The sequence below is a fragment of the Hyla sarda genome, chromosome 11, assembly GCF_029499605.1.
Source record: "Hyla sarda isolate aHylSar1 chromosome 11, aHylSar1.hap1, whole genome shotgun sequence".
In the NCBI taxonomy this organism is placed as follows: Eukaryota; Metazoa; Chordata; class Amphibia; order Anura; family Hylidae; genus Hyla; species Hyla sarda.
This window is the reverse complement of record NC_079199.1, coordinates 16,382,202-16,406,618: the sequence shown is the minus strand read 5'-3', so window position 1 is coordinate 16,406,618 and position 24,417 is coordinate 16,382,202. Positions and strand designations below refer to the sequence as shown.

The 24,417-nt window shown below is 42.7% G+C and overlaps 2 protein-coding genes across 3 annotated transcripts in view; one reads left to right on the top strand and one right to left on the bottom strand.

The window, feature by feature from the left end:
- Nucleotides 1–24,417, bottom strand: part of FANCM (FA complementation group M) — a 120,185-nt gene that overhangs the window by 32,567 nt on the left and 63,201 nt on the right. Inside the window, exons 5-8 of the mRNA XM_056546749.1 lie at nt 10,571–10,702; nt 10,144–10,276; nt 8,427–8,516; nt 5,792–5,887 (exon numbers count right to left, since the gene is read on the bottom strand). Of these exons, the coding sequence (XP_056402724.1) occupies nt 5,792–5,887; nt 8,427–8,516; nt 10,144–10,276; nt 10,571–10,702 (451 nt within the window). The remainder of the gene's footprint in view (nt 1–5,791; nt 5,888–8,426; nt 8,517–10,143; nt 10,277–10,570; nt 10,703–24,417) is intronic.
- LOC130295717 (heme-binding protein 1-like) overlaps nt 21,019–24,417 on the top strand; it is a 40,399-nt gene continuing 37,000 nt past the window's right edge. The window contains exon 1 of one of the 2 annotated variants that reach the window (XM_056546750.1): nt 21,019–21,667. In XM_056546750.1, the coding sequence (XP_056402725.1) occupies nt 21,436–21,667 (232 nt within the window). In that variant the 5' untranslated portion in view covers nt 21,019–21,435. The remainder of the gene's footprint in view (nt 21,668–24,417) is intronic. The other variant, XM_056546751.1, reaches the window with a different exon arrangement.

Sequence of the window (24,417 nt, the reverse complement as noted above, 5' to 3'; positions counted from 1 at the left end):
CACTCGGCTCCGAAAGCGGCGTAAAGACAAAAGGACGGATGTTGTTCAAGTGCCTTCGACCTCCCTGTACATCTGTAAACTGGTCACATTCTACGCTCTTCAAACATTTGCTTTGGGGTCGGTTGGAAAATTAAAAATTGTACCTGTCGTTGGCAAATGAAACAACTATTGATCCTAATTGAGAATGTTCTATATTTTTTCCAATATGTGCTAAATAATAAGACATTAGGTAAACCTGCGTCCGACATGGACTTTGGGATATTGGTGGACAGTAAGCTCAACTTTAGTGACCAGTGCCAGGCAGCTGCTGCCAAGGCTAACAAAGTCATGGGATGTATAGAGAGGCATAGAGGATCCGGACAGGGACACAGTTACCTCTGTATACATCATTTGTCAGATCACATATGGAGAATTGTGTCCAATTCTGAACCCCTGTACAGTGATCCCTCAACTTACAATGTTTTTTTTCTGGACCATTGTAACTTGAAACCAGACTCAACATACAATGTACAGACAGTCCAGATCTGTGAGACATGCCACAACTGGAGGAACTGACCAATCAGAATGGGCATTTTACTGGTAAATCACCTGTATTACTGAGGCGCAAGCACTGACTGGTGTCTGGTAGCGCCCCCTACAGTACAGGGAGGTACTACATGTTCTGTATTCTTTACCTGTATTACTGAGGTGCAAGCACTGACTGGCTGTCTGGTAGCACCCCCTACAGTACAGGGAGGTATTACATGTTCTGTACTCTTTACCTGTATTACTGAAGTGCATGCACTGACTGGCTGTCTGGTAGTGCCCCCTACAGTACAGGGAGGTACTACATGTTCTGTACTCTTTACCTGTATTACTGAAGTGCATGCACTGACCGACTGTCTGGTAGCGCCCCCTACAGTACAGGGAGGTACTACAAGTTCTGTACTACTCCTTATCTGTGCCAGGGTTAGCTGCTCCTTTGGACACCAAGTAAGGGTGGCTCCATTTGGGACACTGTGTGTACTGTGTAGGACCTTAAAGAAGCTCTTGTCCTCTACTTAAACCATTGTTACCCAATCAGGGTGCCTCCAGCTGTTTCAAAACTACAACTCCCAGCATGTCCGGGCATGCTGGGAGTTGTAGTTTTGCAACAGCTGGAGGCACCCTGGTTGGGAAACACTGACATAGACAGTGATTACAGCTCCCAGCAGATCTTTCTTACTTTTATGTGTAATGATTTGCTTTATCTATATTAGTTATCTACTTATTATTCTTTATTCCTCACTTTTTCCTATTTTTGGATGACATTTTGGGGGCTTCAGAACCAATTACCAGGTTTCCATAGAGTTATAGTCTCAACATACAATGGTTTCAACATACAATGGTCGTCCTGGAACCAATTAATATTGTAACTTGAGGGACCACTGTACATAAGAAGGACATGGTCAAACTGGAGAGGGGGCAGAGGAGGGTGACAATGATAGTTAATGGTCGGGGAGGATTACAGGACCAAGAAAGGTTATCACTTGGGGTTATTTAGCTTAGAGAAAAGACGTCTCGGGCGATCTGATCACAATGTACAAATATATGAATGGACAGTGCAGAGATCTTTATAGTGATATTTTATACCTAGGCCGGTCACCATGACAAGAGGGCATCCTCTACGGGGAAAGAAGGTTTCACCATCATCACAATCAAGAAAAAAGTACAGAAAAAAGGATCTTAGGTCATGGATATTGCATCATAAAGGTTTTAGTGGGCACAACAAACAACGCGTTTCTTGCCCGGAAAGGGCACTTCATCAGGCAATGCGTTTGTGCACATTGTCTGATGAAGTGCCCTTTCCGGGCAAGAAACGCGTTGTTTGTTGTGCCCAATAAAACCTTTATGATGCAATATCCATGACCTAAGTCCCGTTCATGACCCTGTAATTGCGCCGGGAGAAGATCCATTTTTCTGTGCTCTTTTCTTGATTGTTGCAAACCGGTGAAGCGAGGACCTGACCGGAGGATCAAGGCTGCTAACAGATTGGATTGCAACACATCCATACGCTATACGGTGTTGTGTCCTCAACTTACCAACATCACATGGTAAGTGTATTTCCACTTTTTGCACCTGCCAAGCATGCTGGGAGTTGTAGTTTTGCAACACCTGGAGGCACCCTGGTTGGGAAACACTGGTATAGAGAATAGAGTGGTGGCCGAGCATGAACGCAACTTGGCTCCATTTACTTGGAGGATGACGGACCACTGACCTTGTCGTTAGTGGGTGGTCCCAGCAGTCGGACCCCCACGATCACCTAGTTATCCCCTATTCTGTGTATAGGGAGACGACTTAATTATAGAATAACCCTTCTAACATTTTAGCAAATTAAGCTTTGAAAAGGCACAGTAATATATGTTTAACAAAGCTTTTAGTTTAAGAGACTAAAATGATAACTTTCTAATTTCTAAACTTTCTATTTTCGAGTCAAACGTTTCCTGGATATGAGTTTTTGGAGCCGTGTGTTCTTTATATAAAAGGAAACAATGCACTCTGGGTTTTTGCCCTTGCTCCCTCTGCCCCCAATCATTTCATAAAAGAAAAGAAAAAAGTAAAAATTGAAAATCACAGTCGCGCACGGCACAGCCAGAAAAGACTTATGCAATCCTGCAGATAGTACATGTGTGTGTGTGTCTCAATTATCCTCCAGCTCCCCCGGCACCTACTGTGTACTTCACCCTCTCATCTAAGTGTATTACAAAACAAGCAGGTCCTGCCCATGTCAGCGCGCACAATTCCTTCTCTCTCCATCAAAAACCGGCATTGTCTGAGCCTCACAAAAGGTGTGTGCGCAGATTGGGCTCTGCTAGATAGGAGGCGTGATTTCACACAGAATTTCTATTAAAAGGTTATGTCCTTAAAAATAAATTCTAGATAAAAAAAAAAAGAAAAAGTAAATAAAAAAAATGTAAAATTATATATATTTTTATTTATTTATTTTAAGGTCTATGGAAGGCAGCGTGACATCTTTTGTCACTTATAATCCGCCACAGAGCAGAGTTAGCTCTGTGCAGCGGATTACTGGGGCGCCAGGCCAGAGATGGCAGGACCCCCCGCGATCTTATGCCCAATATTATATATATATATATATATATATATATATATATATATATATATATATATATATATATACATACATATACACACATATATACACACACACACACATACAGTGGTCCCTCAACATATGATGGTAATTCGTTCCAAATGGACCATCGTTTGTTGAAACCATCGTATGTTGAGGGATCCGTGCAATGTAAAGTATAGGACAGTGGTCTACAACCTGCGGACCTCCAGATGTTGCAAAACTACAACACCCAGCATGCCCGGACAGCCAACGGCTGTCCGGGCATGCTGGGTGTTGTAGTTTTGCAACATCTGGAGGTCCGCAGGTTGTAGACCACTGTTAGAGAAAGTTGTACTCACCTGTCCCCGCCGCTCCGGACCGTCACCGCTCGTCACCGCTGCCCGGGATGTCGCCACGTCCCTGAGGTGTTCCCGACGCTCCGGCAAGGCCTCTGCTTCCCCGGCATCCTCGCTCTCGATCGTCGCCATCACGTCGCTACGCACGCCGCTCCTATTGGATGAAGGGATGGCGTGCGCAGCGACGTGATGACGACTATGGAGAGCGCTGATGATGCAGGGGATCCCGAAGAGGACGCGCCGGAGCCCTGAGGACAGGTGAGTGACCATCACCGGCGCTCACAGGGCACTGTAAACGGCTATCCGGCTGCAGCCGTTTATGCGATGGCCCCGACATAAAGCATCGTGTGTTGATGCTGCCTTCAACATGCGATGGCCTCTGAGAGGCCATCGCATGTTGAAATTATCGTATGCCGGGGCCATCGTAGGTCAAGGGGTCACTGTAAATAAAAATATAATGGGCATAAAGTATCTGAATATATATATATATATATATACATAGTTACATAGTTACATAGTTAGTACGGTCGAAAAAAGACATATGTCCATCAAGTTCAACCAGGGAATTAAGGGGTAGGTTGAACTTGATGGACATATGTCTTTTTTCGACCGTACTAACTATGTAACTATGTATATATATATATATATATATATATATATATTCAGACACTTTATGCCCATTATATTTTTATTTATATATATATATATATATATATATAGATAGATAGATAGATAGATAGATAGATAGAGAGAGAGAGAGAGAGAGAGAGAGATAAACAGGAGGTTTGTGTTATATATATATATATATATATATATATATATATATATATGTACATGGAATGGGCATAAGGGTCCTGCGATCTCCGGTCTGGTGCCCCAGTAATCAGCGGCACAGAGCTAACTCCGCTCTGTGGCGGATTACGAGTGACAAGATGTCACGCTGCCTTCCATAGACAATAATGGAGGCGGGCGTGACAACTGCGGCTGCCTGTAGCCTTCAACATAAATGTTCAGAAGCAGGGGTGCCAGGCCGGAGATGGCAGGGGGTCCCAGCGGCCGCCCCCTCCCTGGATCAGACCTCTTATTGTCTATCCTTTATATAGTGCCAGCAGGGTGCAATGTAGGGCAGATGTTGTAACCCTAGGGCAGTGGTCTTCAACCTGCGGACCTCCAGATGTTTCAAAACTACAACTCCCAGCATGCCCAGACAGCCAACGGCTGTCCGGGCATGCTGGGAGTTGTAGATTTGCAACATCTGGAGGTCCGCAGGTTGAAGACCACTGCCCTAGGGGCAGATGTTATTAACCCCTTCTTGTCGTGACGCCAGGGCGTGTTTAGCCTTAACCACCGCTTGTCCTGGGCAATGAAGACACCAACGCCAAGTTATGGACAACGGTAGCTTTCCTGAGGGTAAACAGGTGATACAGTCTATGCAGTACAGCCAATATCCCAAGGAGGTGACCAGTGACACAGGGACCTCGCAGGCTTGCTGGGACTTGCAGTATGTAGAGACACTTTAGTACAGGCCACGGTGACTATATAGAAGACTTGACTTGACTGACTTGACAATTGACATGAAGATGACTTTGAGCTGACTTGAGATGACTTGTGGCTGCAGACTTTAGGCTTGAGGCCTCCAATGCTCTGGACGCTCTCTGAGACGTCTGCACTGGACCTCAGCAGGAATAGCAATGAGCTAAGAGAGACATTGCAGCCCCTCCCCTGGTTATATAGGGGGCTGTGCAAGGAGCCCATAGGTCACTTGGGGGGTCATCTGGTCACTAGTGCCTCCTGGGTAACAATCACATGGTAACAGCTATTAAAGAAACATTACATTTTATTATACAACTTATGTACATAGGGGATAACACATAAAGGGGATCCTGGGGACATGGAGAGACTCTGCCTGACAGGACAGGAGAAGTATGAATACACACACACATATATACATTATATATATATATATATGACAGAGAGATGGTAATGTAGCTGTTGGGGCCAGTCAGAGGACTACACAACTTCCTGCAGGGGCAATACACTCACAGCACACTGAAGCCACATACACCTTGTGATAAGTTATAGGTCTTGAGGTGGATATACCATTTAAAATTCAGGGGCATTTCGTTTGGTGCATGAATTTGCAACAAGGTTCACAGAGAAATCCATATGAATAAAACTACAGAATTGGCCCAATGAGGCAAAAAGATCAGGAGTTTACTTGGTCACATGGTCAAAAACCCAGCCTAACAAGTCCTTTGCCATTTCACCCAAAAAATAAATATAAATAAATATACATAATTAAAATATAAATCCTGTGTCGCCCACACAATCAGAACACACTTACCTTGTTTGTTCCAATTTTTAAAATGCTGGACCACGACTTCTTCTAATTTCTTTAGCTTCGGGTGGCTATAGATAAAAGGTTTCTTGACATCAGATCCTGTAAGAAGAGGACATGTGTTACAGTGTAATTCTAGCCAAACTATCATCCCACATAAGACCTGAGCTTTATGACAACATCAGTCACCTGCCATATGAGAGCGCAGTGTATATAGGTCATAGGAGAGCGCAGTGTATATAGGTCATAGGAGAGCGCAGTGTATATAGGTCATAGGAGAGCGCAGTGTATATAGGTCATATGAGAGCGCAGTGTATATAGGTCATAGGAGAGCGCAGTGTATATAGGTCATAGGAGAGCGCAGTGTATATAGGTCATATGAGAGCGCAGTGTATATAGGTCATATGAGAGCGCAGTGTATATAGGTCATATGAGAGCACAGTGTATATAGGTCGTATGAGCGCACAGTGTATATAGGTCGTATGAGCGCACTGTGTATATAGGTCATTTGAGCGCGCAGTGTATATACAGTCATGGCCGTAAATGTTGGCACCCCTGAAATTTTTCTAGAAAATGAAAATTATTGGCACCCTTTCAAAATTGTGGAAAAATAAGATTGTTTCAAGCATGTGATGCTCCTTTAAACTCACCTGGTGCAAGTAGCAGGTGTGGGCAATATAAAAATCCCACCTGAAAGCAGATAAAAAGGAGAGAAGTTCACTTAGTGTTTGCAACGTGTGTCTGTGTGTGCCACACTAAGCATGGACAACAGAGAGAGAAGAGAACTGTCTGAGGACTTGAGAACCAAAATTGGGGGAAAAATATCAACAATCTCTAGGTTACAAGTCCATCTCCAGAGATCTAGATTTGCCTTTGTCCACAGTGCGCAACATTATCAAGAAGTTTGCAACCCATGGCACTGTAGCTAATCTCCCTGAGCGATAACGGAAGAGAAACATTGATGAAAAGTGTCAATGCAGGATAGTCCAGATGGTGGATAAGCAGCCCCAAACAAGTTCCAAAGATATTCAAACTGTCCTGCAGGTTCAAGGAGCATCAGTATCAGCGTGAACTATCCGTCGACATTTAAATTAAATTAAACGCTATAGAAGGAAACCCAGGAGGACCCCACTATGGAGGAGACCCAGGAGGACCCCACTGCTGACATAGACATAAAAAAGTAAGACTACATTTTGCCAAAATGAACTTGAGTAACCAAAATCCTTCTGGGAAAACATCTTGTGGACAGAGGAGACCAAGATAGAGCTTTTTGGTAAAGCACATCATTCTACTGTTTATCGAAAAAGAAATAACGGCCTAGAAAGAATAGAAAACAGTACCTACAGTGAAATATTGGGGAGGTTCCATTATGTTTTTGGGTTGTTTTGCTGCCTCTGGCACTGGGGGCCTTGAATGTGTACAAGACATCATGAAATCTGAGGATTAACAACAGATCGCACTGTACAGCCCAGTGTCAGAAAGCTGGGTTTGTGTCCCAGATCTTGGGTCTTCCAGTAGGACAATGACCCCAAACATACGTCAATAAGCACCAGAAATGGATGGCAACAAAGCGCTGGAGAGTTCTGAAGTGGCAGCAATGAGTCCAGATCTAAATCCCATTGATCACCTGAGGAGAGATCTTAAAATTGCTGTTTGAAAAAGGCGCCTTCCAATAAGAGACCTGGAGCAGTTTGCAAAGGAAGAGTGGTCCAACATTCCGGCTGAGAGGTGTAAGAAGCTTATTGATGGTTATAGGAAGCCACTGATTTCAGTTATTTTTTCCAAAGGGTGTGCGACCAAATATTGAGATAAGGATGCCAATAATTTTGTCCAGACCATTTTTGGAGTTTGGTGACATTATGTCCAATTTGCTTTTTTTTTCCCTCCCATTTTTGGTTTAGCTCCAATACACACAAAGGGAATAAACATGTGTATAGCAAAACATGTGTTACTGCAATCCTTTTCTGTGAGAAACACTTCATTTTCTAGAAATATTTCGGGGTGCCAACATTTACGGCCCTGACTGTAGGTCATATTCGCGCGCAGTGTACATAGGTCACATGAGCGCACAGTGTATATATAAGTCACATGAGCGCACAGTGTATATATAAGTCACATGAGCGCACAGTGTATATATAAGTCACATGAGCGCACAGTGTATATAGGTGTCATCAGCATGCAGTGTGTGAAGTGTATATAGGTCATATTAGCACGCAGTGTATATAGATAACCTGATTGAGCAGTGTATTTAGGTCATACGAGTACGCAACATATATAGGCCATATCAGTGCACAGTGTATAAAGGTCAAATGAGTGCGCAGTGTATATAGATCACATGAGTGCTCAATGTATATAGATCACATGAGTGCTCAGTGTATATAGATCACATGAGTGCTCAGTGTATATAGATCACATGAGTGCTCAATGTATATAGATCACATGAGTGCTCAGTGTATATAGATCACGAGTGCGCAGTGTATATAGATCACGAGTGCGCAGTGTATATAGATCACATGTGTACGTCATATAGTATAGTCAGTAGTCCCCGACCACACAGACTTTACTGTGCCAGTCCTAAGAGTCAGACGGCTCCACTAAACATTTTCTGCCCTTGGTAAAAGACCCTTGGAGTCATACAAACCATTAACCGCTGAAAACATGGACTCCAGATTCTGGTATAGAGTCATGAAGTCAGAATTTCTTCCAAGATCATTTCTTGCCCGATTCATACCTGAAACAAGGAAAAAGAAGAAACCTTATGCTAGAACAGCAGGAAAAAAGATCCCTCAGTCCCTGCATCATTTGTATATCAGGGCTGGACAAATTTGTTATGGAAAAACAAAACAAAAAAAACTTAGGGGCCAGTCGCACGTTATGTAATGGCCCATGATCAGCCATTAGTGTCCCCTCATCTCTCCCTGTGTCACAGCCACTAATGTCCCCTCATCTCTCCCTGTGCCACAGCCATTAGAGTCCCCTCATCTCTCCCTGTGTCACAGTCATTAGTGTCCCCTCATCTCTCCCTGTGTCACAGTCAGTGTCCCCCTCATCTCTCCCTGTGTCACAGTCATTAGTGTCCCCTCATCTCTCCCTGTGTCACTGTCAGTGTCCCCCTCATCTCTCTCTGTGTCACAGCCACTAATGTCCCCTCATCTCTCCCTGTGCCACAGCCATTAGAGTCCCCTCATCTCTCCCTGTGTCACAGTCATTAGTGTCCCCTCATCTCTCCCTGTGTCACAGCCACTAATGTCCCCTCATCTCTACCTGTGCCACAGCCATTAGAGTCCCCTCATCTCTCCCTGTGTCACAGTCAGTGTCCCCTCATCTCTCCCTGTGTCACTGTCAGTGTCCCCCTCATCTCTCCCTGTGTCACAGCCACTAATGTCCCCTCATCTCTACCTGTGCCACAGCCATTAGAGTCCCCTCCTCTCTCCCTGTGTCACAGTCAGTGTCCCCCTCATCTCTCCGTGTCACAGTCATTAGTCCCCTCATCTCTCCCTGTGTCACTGTCAGTGTACCCCCTCATCTCTCCCTATGTCACAGTCATTAATGTCCCCTCATCTCTCCCTATGTCACAGTCATTAGAGTCCCCTCATCTCCCCCTTTGTCGATGTCATTAATGTCCCCTCATCTCTCCCTGTGTCACAGTCATTTGAGTCCCCTCATTTCCCCATGTCATGGCCATAATTGCCCGCTCATCTCCCTATGTCACAGTCATTAGTGTCTCCATCACATCCCGGAATGTGTCCTGAACATTTGTGTCCCTTATTTCCTTTAGGGTGTCCGTCTCATTAGTGTCCCTCTCATCTCCCCTCATGTGTCATGATCATTGGGGATCCCCGTGTCAGTCATTAGTGCCCACTCATCTCTCCTCATGTGTTACGATCATTAGTTTCTCCCTCATGTGTCACAATCATTAGTGCCCCCCTCATCTCTCCTCATGTGTGTCACAATCATTTGTGCCCCCCCTCATGTGTCACGATCATTAGTGCCCCCCCCCCTTCACGTGTCAGGATCATTAGTGATCCACCTCATCTCCTCTTACGTGTAACAATCATAAGTGCCCCCCTAATCTTCGCTCATGTGTCACAAGTACAGGCAGTGACCAATGAAGCCCCTGATTGGCTGTATCAGTCACCTGACGTCCGCTGCTCATGTTACACTATAGCACTGACCTGAGGCAGAACAGGGGGATTAGTCATATAATCTGTAAAATGGACAACCCCTATTTGAAAGGACTGAAAAAAATCTAGGCGCCACACCGGAATTCTTAGTCGCCATGGCAACCTGGGATTTGTCAAGCCCTGGTATAAATTATAGGCAATAAGGATACTGCTAGCGATATTAAGCACACTTACCTTTCGAGCCGTCCATGATGGAGCGCAGGTAGTAAAACAGAGAACGCATTCCCATCTGTAGCAGCAGCTCGTAGCCATGATAAAGACTTATACAAAGAGCGAAATCTCCCTCCACCACTCCCATCTGAGGGCCCTGTACAAAAAATATATACCAGCAAATCAATGAAAAAGCTGGACATACGTATAGACCAGGGTGCCTCCAGCTGTTGCAAAACTACAACTCCCAACATGCCCGGACAGCCATTGGCTGTCCGGGCATGTCAGGAGTTGTAGTTTTGCAACAGCTGTTGGAGCAATGTTTCTCAACCCGTGGTTATCCAGCTGTGGCAAGAGACGGCATGTTGGGGGTTGTAGTTTTGGAGAACACTATGATGGAGCATAAAGCGGTAAGGCTGGAGGTAAGTGATTTCTCACTGTGATCACTTACAGTTATATTGGGTGGGGGGTTCTTCCGGAACTGATCTCGACTCAAGATGATTTGGTATTTGGTTAATTTAGGGATCTCCCTCCGTGACATTACGTTGTTCTGTATCAGACGCCCGGCGAATGCCTCTAGGACCTGCAGAAAAAAGAAAATATATATATATATATATTGCTATCTATATCTATATCTCTATATATCTCTATCTCTATCTCTATCTCTCTCTCTCTCTATCTCTCTCTCTCTATCTCTCTCTATCTATATCTATCTATATCTATCTCTATCTATATCTATCTCTATCTATATATCTATATATATATATATATATATATATATATATATATATATATATAGATCGGCTCGGTATAGTGCTATCTATGGCCACCCAACGATCATCACCAAACATGCAGGCCACACGATATCATGATATATCAAATTAATTCAACCAACTTTATTGAGTAGGCAATTACAATGTTTAAAAAAACATATATAAGGCACAACAGATAACAGAAAAAATAGAGGGGTATACTCCGAGTAGATGCTGTAATATTATAATCCAAGAGAACAGGTATCAGGTGCATGTAAAAAGTAAAGAACTACCTGCCCAAATCATATAAAATAGTAGTACAACTTTAAAGAATAGACTGTGCACCCTGTGGGGAGAGATACCTCACCTCCAGCCCCGAACGCAGGTTTTCGCCCTTTGCTTCGTCATATATAATAATTATATATATATTTTTTATATATATATATATATATATATATATATATATATATATATATATATATATACACACACACATACACACATACACACAGTGGTCCCTCAAGTTACAATATTAATTGGTTCCAGATGACCACCATTGTATGTTGAAACCATTGTATGTTGAGACCATAACTCTATGGAAACCTGGTAATTGGTTCTGAATCCCCCAAAATGTCATCCAAAAATAGTAAAAAGTGAGGATTAAAGAAAAATAAGAATAAAAATGAATATAGATAAAGCAAATCCTTACATATAAAAGTAAGAAAGATCTGCTGGGATGTAATCACTGTCTATTTCAGGATCACCCAACCAGGGTGCCTCCAGCTGTTGCAAAACTACAACTCCCAGCATGCCCGGACAGCCTTCGGCTGTCCGGGCATGTTGGGAGTTGTAGCTTTGTAACAATTGGAGGCCCCCTTTTTGCGAAACACTGGTCTATGTAGAGGAAAGAAGCTTCGTCAGGGTCCTGTACAGAACATGCAATGTCCTAAAAAAAAAAAGTAAAATGGAGCCGCCCTCACTTGATGTACAAATGAGCAGCTATCCCTGGCACAGGTAAAGAGTACAGAACATGTCATACCTCCCTGTACTGCAGGAGGCGCTACCAGACACCAGTCAGTGCATACACTTCAGTAATACAGGTAAAGAGTACAGAACATGTAATACCTCCCTGTACTGCAGGAGGAGCTACCAGACACCAGTCAGTGCATACACTTTAGGAATACAGGGTTTTACCAGTGAAATGTCCATTCTGATTGGTTGGTTCTTCCAGCCTTTGACACGTTTCGCAGATTCCATAGCACTGTATGTTGAGTCTGGTTTCAAGTTACAATGGTCCAGAAAAGACCATTGTATGTTGAAACTATTGTATGTTGAGGCCATTGTAAGTTGAGGGATCACTATATTATATATATATATATATATATATATATATATATATATATATATATAAATAAAATATAGAATATACATTAAAAAAAAAAAATATATATATATATATATATATAAAATATAGTAAGTAGGAAAAGTTGTAATCACCCCACCGGCTCCTGAAGAATAAACCCTTTAAGATTTTTAAAAAGATGTAATTAACAAATCTGTATTTCATTTTTCCTCCTTGCCTCCTTGAAAAGAGAACCGCAATTTTGCAACGTTAGGTGGAGTGGGTCGTTTTTACAGAGTGAAACTGACGTGTTGTTATCTCTGTTCTGTAGGTCAGTAGAATTAAAATGATACCCATGGTAACATGCGTTACTATTATAGTACTGCTTTATAAAAAAAGTCAAACTTTTTAAAGTAAATTGCCCTAATCCGACCCCTATAACTTTTATTTTAGCCATATACGGGGCTGTTTGAGGGCTCATTTTTTGAGGTACCACTTTTAGTTCCAAATTTTTTTTTCTGGGATGTGACAAGAACAAAAATCTATTTTAGACAATTTTTTTTTTTTTACAATTACGCCACTCTGTACAGAATCATAAACATTATGATTTACTTAACTAGTTCGGATATTCCCACTCGTGGCGATACCATAAATGTATAATTTATTTTTAATTTTATTTTTTAAAGAAAGGGGATACATTTTTTATTAGGGGAGGGTCTAATTAGCATAAAAAGGGGGGGGGCATAAACATGCAATATTTAACCTAGGAGCCAGTATAGTACATTTAAAAATAATTGTACAGTAAACAAGCTATTTTAAATAGAGGCTCAAATTCAAAACACAAAAATTCCTAGACAAAAATTCGGAGAAACCTTTAAAGGGGTATTCCGCCCTTAGACATCCAAAGTATTGGTGATAAGATGTCTAGGGGCGGAATACCCCTTTAAAACAACACTATTGAGAAACATATGGAGCATGGAGGTGGCATCACACAGAACACACTACAGAATCTGCATGGGTCAGGGGAGCTGTATAACTCTGAAGTCCCCTTTCTTTTAGGGAAGATATAAGATATTCAGCAGCAATCTACACATGAAAGGGATAGAAGGAGCAAAAAGGATGAGGGGAAAGGTATGAGAGATCTGATAAGGAATAATGCAATCCTGTAATTCACAAAAAGCAAGTGACACAGGAGAAAGACATTTTAAGAGCATGAAGACCCAGATGCAGCTGAGCTGGCATGACACAGATGACAAAGTTATGAGGGGAGAAGTATGAGGGCTGCTGGGAGAGATCTCATAGGTGATGAAGCCAGTAACACAGGAGAGACTGACATCCTATCTACACATAAGACCATGCAATGTTCTGGTTGTTAGATGGGTGGTCACATGATCCAGATGCAGCTGAACTGGGATGAAACAGGTGACACTGCAGGAATATTGGGTGGTGAGTTGTCATTGTAAGGGTATAAAAACGGGGAATGCCTGATAAAATTTCGCTTTTAAAAAGGGTAATTAAGGACATTTTGAGGGATTGCCCCTTTAGCCAGAGCACTACTGTAAAGAAAGTCTCCCGTTCGGGAGGACTCAATGGGGCAGAATTTTATTTTTTTGTAGTAAAACACTGGCTTGCTTGACATGCACCACATTTATTAAAGGGGTACTCCGCCCCTAGACATCGCAGGGACCCCCGCTATCTCGGCTGTGGCACCCCAGACATCCAGTACACGGAGCACACTTAACTTTGTGCCGGAAGACTGGCGATGCAGGGTGGAGGCTTGTGACGTCACAGCCATGCCCCCTCAATACAAGTCTACGGAAGGGGGTGTGACTGCCGTTGCTCCGTCACTGCATCCGACGCTCTAAACGAACACCGGGTGCAGCAGGGAGATCGCAGGGTAAACCAGCGGCGGGACCCCCGTTATCAGACATCTTATCCCCTATCCTTTGGATAGGGGATAAGATGTCTAGGGGCAGAGTACCCCTTAAAAGTATTTTAGACACTTCCTAAACAAAAGTGGCATGGCTTAGAGAGAAAGGTGGGTGAAGTAGCGGAAAAGGAGCTAGATGAGGGCATCGAAGCAATAAAAAGCTTTGTGTGTCTTGGATCGGTTGCAACGTTTCCCAATGTTGCTGTGGCCTCCTCGATCACCAAACACCTTGTGACTTCTTTCCATGGGGGATACATCAAGGACTTTGTTTATCTAACCCCCCCCCCCCCCAAAAAAAAATATAAAACATCTTTAAAAAAAATATTTCTTTCTTTTTTGCTGGTATAATTTAATAAATAAAAAACCATTAAAAAGTAGGCAATGTAGATTAGGTAAGGTACATGTATTGTTCATCGCCTTAGGTTACATAAACCTTGTTAGCGGGCGGACAGGAGCCACGGCCATTAGGTAAGGAAAGTAATGACTCGGATTAAAATAAAAAAGGAAGCATGGCAGATTGCCTCTTACGTAAACGCTGGGCCCTTTTTATCATCCAAGTCTTTGCGGCAGCCACTTTAATTCCATAAATGGGCCCTTTGAATCCCACAATTGTGCCACGGCGATGGCCAGTAACATGCAACATTATAGCCCATCTGCCCTATAGGATGAAGGAGGGCTTAACTTTATTATGTGAGATTACACGGAGCGGGGGTAGAGAGGGACAATGCGGTATCACAATCTACGTGAACCAGTAAACATAACCTACTTCTTACCTGCGCACATCTGCCGGACGCCAACCGGCTCACATAGCACATTGGGACACATAAAAAAAATATTTAAAAAAACAAGTTGTTATACTACACATAACCTGAAGACAAGGGTGGCACTGTTTTTGGAAGAAATGATCCGTTTTATTTTTTTTGCGTGTTTTTTTATTACTGAATATATATATATATATATATATATATAGAAAATATATATATATATATATATATATATATATATATATATATATATATATATAAAATATATAATATATATATATATAAAAAATATATAATATATATATATATAAAAAATATATAATATATATATATAAAAAATATATAATATATATATATAAAAAATATATAATATATATATAAAAAAAAAAAAATATATATATATATATATATATATATATATATATACCCACTGCGATTGTCAGAAATAACTAGCTGAAGTGCGCAGCAGCGCTCTTCACTCCCTGACCACCCGACTAATCCAACTCTTTCACTCCGCAGACCAGTGTTTCCCAACCAGTGTGCCTCCAGCTGAAACTACAACTCCCACCAGGCTGCTCCCGTATTCAGATGGTGGATTTTTACCTACGCGAGTCCATGGGTAAAATCCACAGCACTTCTGTCCAGTGTAACTTTCGCCTCAGGCCTCGTTCACATGGCGAAATCCAGCTGAGAAAATTCAGCTTGGAAAATTCAGATTCCGGCCTCCGTAGAAAGAACAGACCTGTCCATTCTTTCTGCGAAATCTGCCCGAAAATGCATTGCGGTCTATGGGGACGACGCGTTTCCGAGCGGTCCTAGCACCGGTATGATCTGTCACCTCACGCTTTCTGCGGAATGCATGAGTGTGAACATAGCTTTAGGGAGGGCTTTTCAAGCCATCTATAAATCCAACGTACATTGTTGCATAATTAAAACCTATACAACTTGTTAAAAGGGGGTTGTACCTTTAACTTCCATCCTCTGCATGATAAGGTATACAAAAAGGGGGCAGGTACCAGTCCAAATCAATGACTGCGACTGGCACCCACCTGCTCTCTTTTCAGAAGCTACCCCCCACCCTTTTTAAAGATCTCTTGCTGTCACTAAATAGACACATCTTGCGGTAGTACCAGATTTGTTGCCATCTAAAACAGTAGACCATCAGCTGTTGCAAAACTGCAACTCCCAGCATGCCCGGACAGCCGTTGGCTGTCCGGGCATGCTGGGAGTTGCAGTTTTGCAACATCTAGAGGCACATTGGTTGGTAAACACAGATTAAATAGTTTGTCACTAGAGGGCACCAATGCTATGCCATCATTCCCAGCCGCAGCATTCCCCTTCTGCACTCTTTTCCCGAAACACAATTGCCAGCTCCGGCCTTAAAGGGGTACTCCGGTAGAAAACTTTATTATTTATTTATTTATTTTAAATCAACTGGTGCCAGAAAGTTAATCAGATTTGTAAATTACTTCTATTAAAAAAAAATCTTTACCCTTCCAGTACTTTTTAGCAGCTATATGCTACAGAGGAAATTCTTTTCTTTTTGAATTTCTTTTTTTGTCTTGTCCGCAGTGCTCTCTGCTGACACCTCTGTCCGTGTCAGGAACTGTCCAGAGCAGCATAGGTTTGAAATGGGAATTTTCTCCTGCTCTGGACAGTTCCTGATACGGGCATCAGGCGTCAGCAGAGAGCACTCTGGACAAGACAAAAAAGAAATTCAAAAACAAAAGAATTTCCTCTGTAGCATACAGCTGCTGACAAGTACTGGAAGGGTAAAGATTTTTTTTTAATAGAAGTCATTTAGAAATCTGTTTAACTTTCTGGCACCAGTTGATTTAAAAAAAATAAATAAATAAATAAAAATAAATTCCACCGGAGTACCCCTATAAAGACTCCATTGTCCCGCACTTCCCTTCTCACCCAGCACAACCACTTTAATAATTATAATTTTTTTTAAAGCCAAGATAAACATTGCCACAAGTGTCAAGGGGCTGCGCGACATCTTCGCCAAACGCTGATAATCGCTCCAGCATTCGCTAGAATGTTCTAGTTTCTTAAAGGGATACTCTAGCAGGGTATTCTGAGGGAGGGGGAAGTCTCCTATTTTTGTCTAAAGGACGCATTGTTCCAGAAGGACCCTAAACACACATTTAGTCTTAATAAAGACAAATGGAGAAAGTGGTTTTTTTTTTAATTCTTTTTATAAAGCATACCAGTACTTTCAAAAGAATCTTATAAACCTGACTGATTTTGTTAGATTAACCCTTCATAGTTGGGGCAGGGTGATTTTGGGGCTCTCACTGCTGTTATGGAGCCCCTGGGAGTTGCCTCCGTGCTGCACAGATATTTCACATTTTCTCCAGTTCAGCTGAGGTGTTTGCCAGGAATACACACAACAGGACTTCCTTTCCCTTACATCACTGATCAATGACAAACCAGCACCTACTCCTCTCTACTTGCATGTAGTCATAATAAAGACAAATGGAGAATTTTTTTTTTTGTGCACCATAAATACAAAAGAATCCTATAAAGCATACCAGTACTTTCAAAATCGTCTTATAAACCCGACTGGTTTTGTTAGATTAACCCTTCAGAGTTGGGACAGGGTGATTTTGGGACTCTTACTGGGAATGCCCTCCATGTTGCACAGCTATTTCTCATTATCTCCATTTCAGCTGAGGGGTTTGCCAGGAATACACACAACAGGACTTCCTTTCCCTTACAGCTCTGATCAATGACAGACCAGCACCTACTCCTCTCTACTTGCATGTAGTCTTAATAAAGACAAATGGAGAAAGTGTTTTTGTTTTTTTGCACCATAAGTACAAAGAATCCTAGAAAGCATACCAGTACTTTTAAAAAAAAATCTTATAAACCGGACTAGTTTTGTTAGATTAACCCTTCAGAGTTGTGATAGGGTGACTTTGGGCTCTCACTGCTGTTATTAAGCCCCTACGAGTGCCCTCCAAGTTGCACAGCTATATCTCATTCTCTCTATTTCAGCTGAGGTGTTTGCCAGGAATACACACAACAGGACTTCCTTTCCCTTACAACTCTGATCAATGTCAGACTAGCACCTACTCCTCTCTGCTTAGCCATGGCATATTTCTGGAGAATAAGGATATAAGAGATTGCACTGAGCTGGTGAACAATTGGCATGTGGTTGCATTTTCTATACCTGGATAATCCCTTTAAGACAGGAAAGAGGGGGGAGAATACACTGCAGCACTGTGGTTATACAGCAGTAGGTGCACTGCTATCTACACTAGGGACAGCTGTCCTGAGCTTTATAGGTGGACAGAGATGAGAAGGAAGCCTTGATTTTCCTTTGTGGAACAGTGTGGATTATTTTCCAGCAGGCAGACTGGTTCAGCTTGCAGGAGCATGCTTCCTTATCCCATCTCCTGCACATAGCACATTCTAAGCTCCGCCCCCACTTTCTGTAATTTGTCCCGATCTAGCTGTTACTAGAGACAGATTTCCCTTGACAACAGGCAGTGGACAGCAGATTCCAGGGAAGCAAGACATCTAGTGGCCAAGACTTTAAAGCTGTATTTTCTGGGGTACGCAGTCCTTTTTTGTGAATGAAAAGACTTACAAATATGTTAGGAATCACAACGGCTATCACATGGTGGATAGTTGTTTGAAATGATAGTGAACGTTTAAGCAGGGCCTACATTTGGCTGAGAAATTCAAAGTAATATGTTAAAGGAACAGTCTAAGATAAAATACATTTTTCAGAATCTGCTTTTCCACTGCCAGGCACAGCACCAATGTTCCAGCCCTTCCTCCACTTTCTAAATACGTTCATTATAGCAGCCTTCAGCGGACAATGACTATGTCTATGGCACGTATTCTCCCGAGGGCAGGGCGAGGCTCCTAGGTGATAAACCAGGAAACCACCACATAATCCGCTGTCTACTCCAGTGTTTTCCCAAACTGCAACACTCTAGCTGTTGCAAAACTACAACCCCCATCATGCCCTGAAAGCTGAGGGGGGTTTAAACAGTTCTAAAATTGAAACTCACAGCATTCCCTGACAGGCGAAGGCGCTTCAGCTATTCCACAACTACAACACCCAGCATGCCCTGAAATCCAAAGGCACTTTATCTGTTGCAGAACTACAACTCTCAGCATGCCCTGACAGCTGAAGGCACCTCAGCTTTTGCATGACTACAGTCCCCAGCATTCCCTGACATCCAAGCTTTGCAAAACTGCAATTACCAGCATGCCAAAAGCACTTAAGCTTCTGCACAACTACAGCTCCCAGCATGTCCTGACTGCTGAACGGACCTTAGCTGTTGTAGAACTAGAACTCCCAGAATGTCCTGACTGCAATGGGTGCTTAAGCTGTTCCTAAACTACAACTCCCAGCATTCCTTGACAGCCAAAGGCGATTACACTTTTGCACGACTACAGCTCCCAGCATGCCCCGACAGACGCAGGCACTTCAGCTATTGCAAACCTACGACTCCCAGCATGGTCTGACAACTGAAGTCTCTTTACCTGTTGCAGAACTACAACTCTCATCATGCTCTGACAGTTGATGGCCTGTCTGGGCATGCTGGTAGTTCTAGTTTTGCAACAGCTAAAGTGCATTGGCTGTCAGGACATGCTGGGCATTGTAGTCCTGCAACAGCTAAACTGCCTGTGGCTGTCAGGGCATGCTGAAAATTGAAGTCCTGCAACAGCTATGAAGCCACAGGTTAGGGCAGTGTTTTCCAAACAGTGTGTCTCCAGCTGTTGCAAAACTACAATCCCCAGCATTTGGCTGTCCGCAAATGCTGGGAGTTGTAGTTTTGCAACAGCTGGAGACACACTGAAAGCTAAGGGGGCTGAAGCTGTTCCAAAACAACAACAACAATAACAACGACAACGACAACGACAACGACAACAACAACGACGACTCACAGCAGTCCCTGACAGCCAAAAGCACTTACGCTTTTGCACAACTACAGCTCCCAGCATGCCCTGATAGCTGAAGGCACTTAAGCTATCGCCAGCAGGTTGTAGTTCTGCAACAGGTAAAGAGACCAATGTTATCAGGTTAGGGCAGTGTTTTCCAAAAATTGCATCTGCAGGTGTTGCAAAACTACAACTCCCAGCATGCACGGACAGCCGTTGGCTGTCCGGGCATGCTGGGAGTTGTAGTTTTGCAACAGCTGGAGATGCAATTTTTGAAAAACACTAGGTTAGGGAAAAGTGCCTTAAGAAGCACATTTTAGCTGTCAAGGTATGATGGGAGTTGTAGTTGTCCAACAGCAGGAGAGCAACTCATTGGGGAACACAGTCTGCAGGATGAATTTTATCTATCCGTGCATGCTGGGAGTTGTGGTTTTGCAACAACAGGAGAGATTTTATTTCACAATATCCCCAGTGAAAACATAGCAGAGCTGAGTTTGTCTTAGGGTGCGTTCACACTGAGGAATAGGAGAGGAATCCCTGTGTAATTTCTTTTTTTTTTTGCGCAAAATTTCCGCGCAGATTTTCCATGCGCAATATAGGAGGAAACTTTTTTTTTTTTTTTTTTTTGCTGGACTAAAACCACCAATTGGAATTTCCCTCTTTATGTATTTATTTTTTTTCGTGTGGAACTTCTGTGCAAATTCCACGCATATTCAGGGCGGAAACGATTTCAAGCGGAATTTTTTTTTTTTTTACCATTGATTTCAATGGACTTCTGCTCGAATATTCCGCAAGAACAATGAACATGTTCTTTCTTCTAGCGGAACGGAATTCGGCGATCGGAATTTACGCAGTGTGAACAGTGCAGAGTAAAATACATTGGAGTCAATGGCAAAGCAGATGTTAATTATTTCGAAGCGGAGAATTCAAGAGGAATTACTCGAGTAAATTCCTCTTGAATTACTCAGTGTGAACGCGCACTTAGAGAAAAACTTAATAGCGATGCAGCCTTCAAGACAAAGTCAGCTCTGCTACACCGGCGAGTGCCCACAATGCTCTGGCACAGTCAGAGTTAAAGTGCAGTTGACAGCGCTCTCCTCCCCCCCACCTGACAGAGCATGTGTCTATGTATTTGCCTCTCCCCTCCCTTCAAGGGCTTCCTGCACGCCTCCTCTGCTTTTAAAAGCAGCTGCTGTGAGATACAGCAAACACAGAGCCGCTGCTAAAAGTCCCAGTCCTGTCAGTGTCAGAGAGTGGGAGAGAGGAAGGAAAGGTCTGTATCCCTACTACTGTGTCCCGCACGCGACGCCAAAACCGACTCCACTTCCCACTACAAAAAAGTGCACACAACTTCTCCTTGACCACTGTTGGTTCTGCAGCGTTGCATTCTAGGTAAACTTAGTCCTTACGGTTCATTCCAGATACAGCTCTGGCAGCGTTTCAGACCGGCTAGGTGTAGTCGATGGCTTTTTTGGCAGTCACCGTAGCGGTAATAACTATCCCCAAAAGTTCTAGGTTTACGTTTGCGTTCTAGGATTCGAAGCTTAAGACCGGGCGAGGGTTCTAGACTGGATTCCGGAATAGATCTGAATTTTAGATAAGAAGAAAAATAGATTTTAAAAAATGCAACGTGAAGGATGTAGGATGAGCGGAAGGGTGCAGGAGCCCGCGGCGGCCGGAATGATCACGTTAGATGACCTGGACAACATGACGGACGAGATCGGGTCGGACTCGGCATATAACAGCAACGGGAGCGTCGAGGAAGAAGCCGAACCCATGGAGGACGGAGAACAGGATCGGCTACTCAACTACTGGCAAACCGTGGCAAGAGGACATCAGGTCGAAGTGCCGAATGGTAAGGACCACCATGATTGCTACACCAGATAAAGACCACACGTTCCTGTGCTGTAAACTTTAGATGATGTATCTGTGTCTTATTTCAATAGCTTTGTTCATCCTGAGCTTCTTGGTTCATGTACAGAGATGCCAAAATGACAGATTTCCAAAGGTAGAGAAGGGAGAGTGAGGTGGGTGGCAGCATTAGGGTACTCGATACATAGCACGAGCGTAAGGCACCCAAGTTTTGGCACCATTGTTTGCTGATATCAATAGAATCTAGTCACCAAATCTCTATTTGTTATAGACCTAATTGCCATCTACTGTTCCCTGGTATCAGCCATTTCGGGCTGGAGCAAAGCTGACGGCAATGTTCCTCAATGCAAACTTTACACCAATTTTTCCATTATAAAGAGGGTGTCCAAGACCACCGGGGTTCATACTGAAAAGTTCTGCGCCTTTCTAGTGCAGCGTTTCCTACCCAGTGTGCCTTCAGCTGTCTGGGCATGCTGGGAGTTATAGTTTTGCAACAGCTGGAGGAACACCAGTAGAGAAATATTGTTCTAGTGTATCAATTACTATCAGTGCTTACAATCAGAGGCTGAAAAAACAATTACAAGGTTAATACGTCTATACTATATGAACACTATTTTATACTATATACTTCCATATTTTTCTATACAACATATACTTCTATACTATATACACACTTTTATAAATAATATATATACATATATATATATATATATATATATATATATATATATATATATATATATATTTCTATACCATTCTATACTATTCTATAGTATATATACTTCTATACTATTACAAGGTTAACGTGTCTATACTATTCTATGCTGCATACATACTACTCTATACAATATATAGTTCTATACTATATATAGTTCTATACTATATATATATTTTTATACTATTACAAGGTTGATACATCTATACTTTATATACTATTCTACACAATATATACTTTTATACTAATATATATATATATACACACACACACACCTCTAAACAATATCTACTATTTTATACTATACTGTATATACTTCTGTACTATTAAAAGGTAGATGCATCTATACTATTCTACGCATTATACACTTCTATACTATTCTTTGCTGTATATATATATCATCTATCTCCAGGTTGATGCGTCTATAGTCCTGGCATAGACACCCTTCGGCACTGCAGATGCTTTGGAATGCATATCCCATAATGCTCCTACAGCCAAAATACTCATGGGAGGTTTAGTCCAAAACCTCTGCAGTGCCGAAGGCTGCTACTATATATTATTCCATACTATTAGAGATGAGCGAACTTACAGTAAATTCGATTTGTCACGAACTTGTCGGCTTGGCAGTTGAGGACTTATCCTGCATAAATGAGTTCAGCCTTCAGGTGCTCCCGTGGGCTGGAAAAGGTGGATACAGTCCATGGAGACTCTTTCCTAGGACTGTATCCACCTTTTCCAGCCGACCGGAGCACCTGAAGGCTGAACTAATTTATGCAGGAAAAGTCATCAACTGCCGAGCCGAGAAGTTCGTGACGAATCGAATTTACTGTAAGATTGCTCATCTCTACATACTATATATACTTCTTTCCTACTTTCCTACTACAAGGATGACTTGCTACAATTGTTTCTAGTGTAGTCAATCCCCTGTGAGCGAATAGACATTGTAGCAAACTAACAGGAATGGAGAGAGACATTGATATTTCTGGCTCACAGAGGAGGGGATACATTTTAACGGTGCATTCAGGACTAGATCGGGACCCGCTTTTAGGATCAGGACCAGCTTTTAGGATCAGGACCCGCTTTTAGAATCATGACCCACTTTTAGGATGAGAACCAGATCAGGACCCGCTTTTAGGATGAGGACCAGTTTTAAGGATCAGGACTAAATCAGGACCAGCTTTTAGGATCAGGACTAGATCAGGGCCTGCTTTTAAGATCAAGACTAGATTAGGACCCCTTTTAGGATCAGGACCCGCTTTTAGCATAAGAACTAGATCAGGATACCCTTTTAGGATAAAAACTAGATCAGGACCCCTTTTAGGATCAGGACCCGCTTTTAGAATCAGGATTAGTTCAGGACCCCTTTTAGGATCAGGACTAGATCAGGATTAGCTTTCAATGTCTGGGTGCTAGCAAGAAAGTCTCTATTACCTGTCATCTTCAGTTGTCGGGTGATGCTGGAAGTTGAAGTACGGTGGTCTCTAAAATGGGAACCTCCAGATGTGGCAAAACTACAACTCCCAGCATGCCCCGACAGCCAACGGCTGTCGGGGCATGTTGGGGGTTGTAGTTTTGCAACATCTGGAGGGTCTACAGTTTGGAAACCGCTATTGCAGTAGATGGAGACTATTACCCTGGCACAAAACAAGCATCTTTGTTTTACATGTTCAGTGCCAGTAGGCAGAGAACATCATCCCCAACACACACTTAAGTCTATTAACAAAGGATTTACATCAGACAGCTTATCCCCTCCACACTGCGCCCGGGACCAGAAGTGGAAACTAACCCGCTATGGAGGATACAGCTACTTGGTCCTCCTTCCCGTCACCATAAAGACCGTAGTTCTATAACTATATAGTATATATACCAAGTCTCAATATTCCTTTTAAATGACATTCACAGGACCCTAGGAAGCTGAGATATGAGGAGCAGTCTGATGCAGTCCACCATGCGGACCCCTGACATGGAGAAATAGGTCTACTAAGACCTTGTATAGACGCTACTGTCCTGGAAAGGAT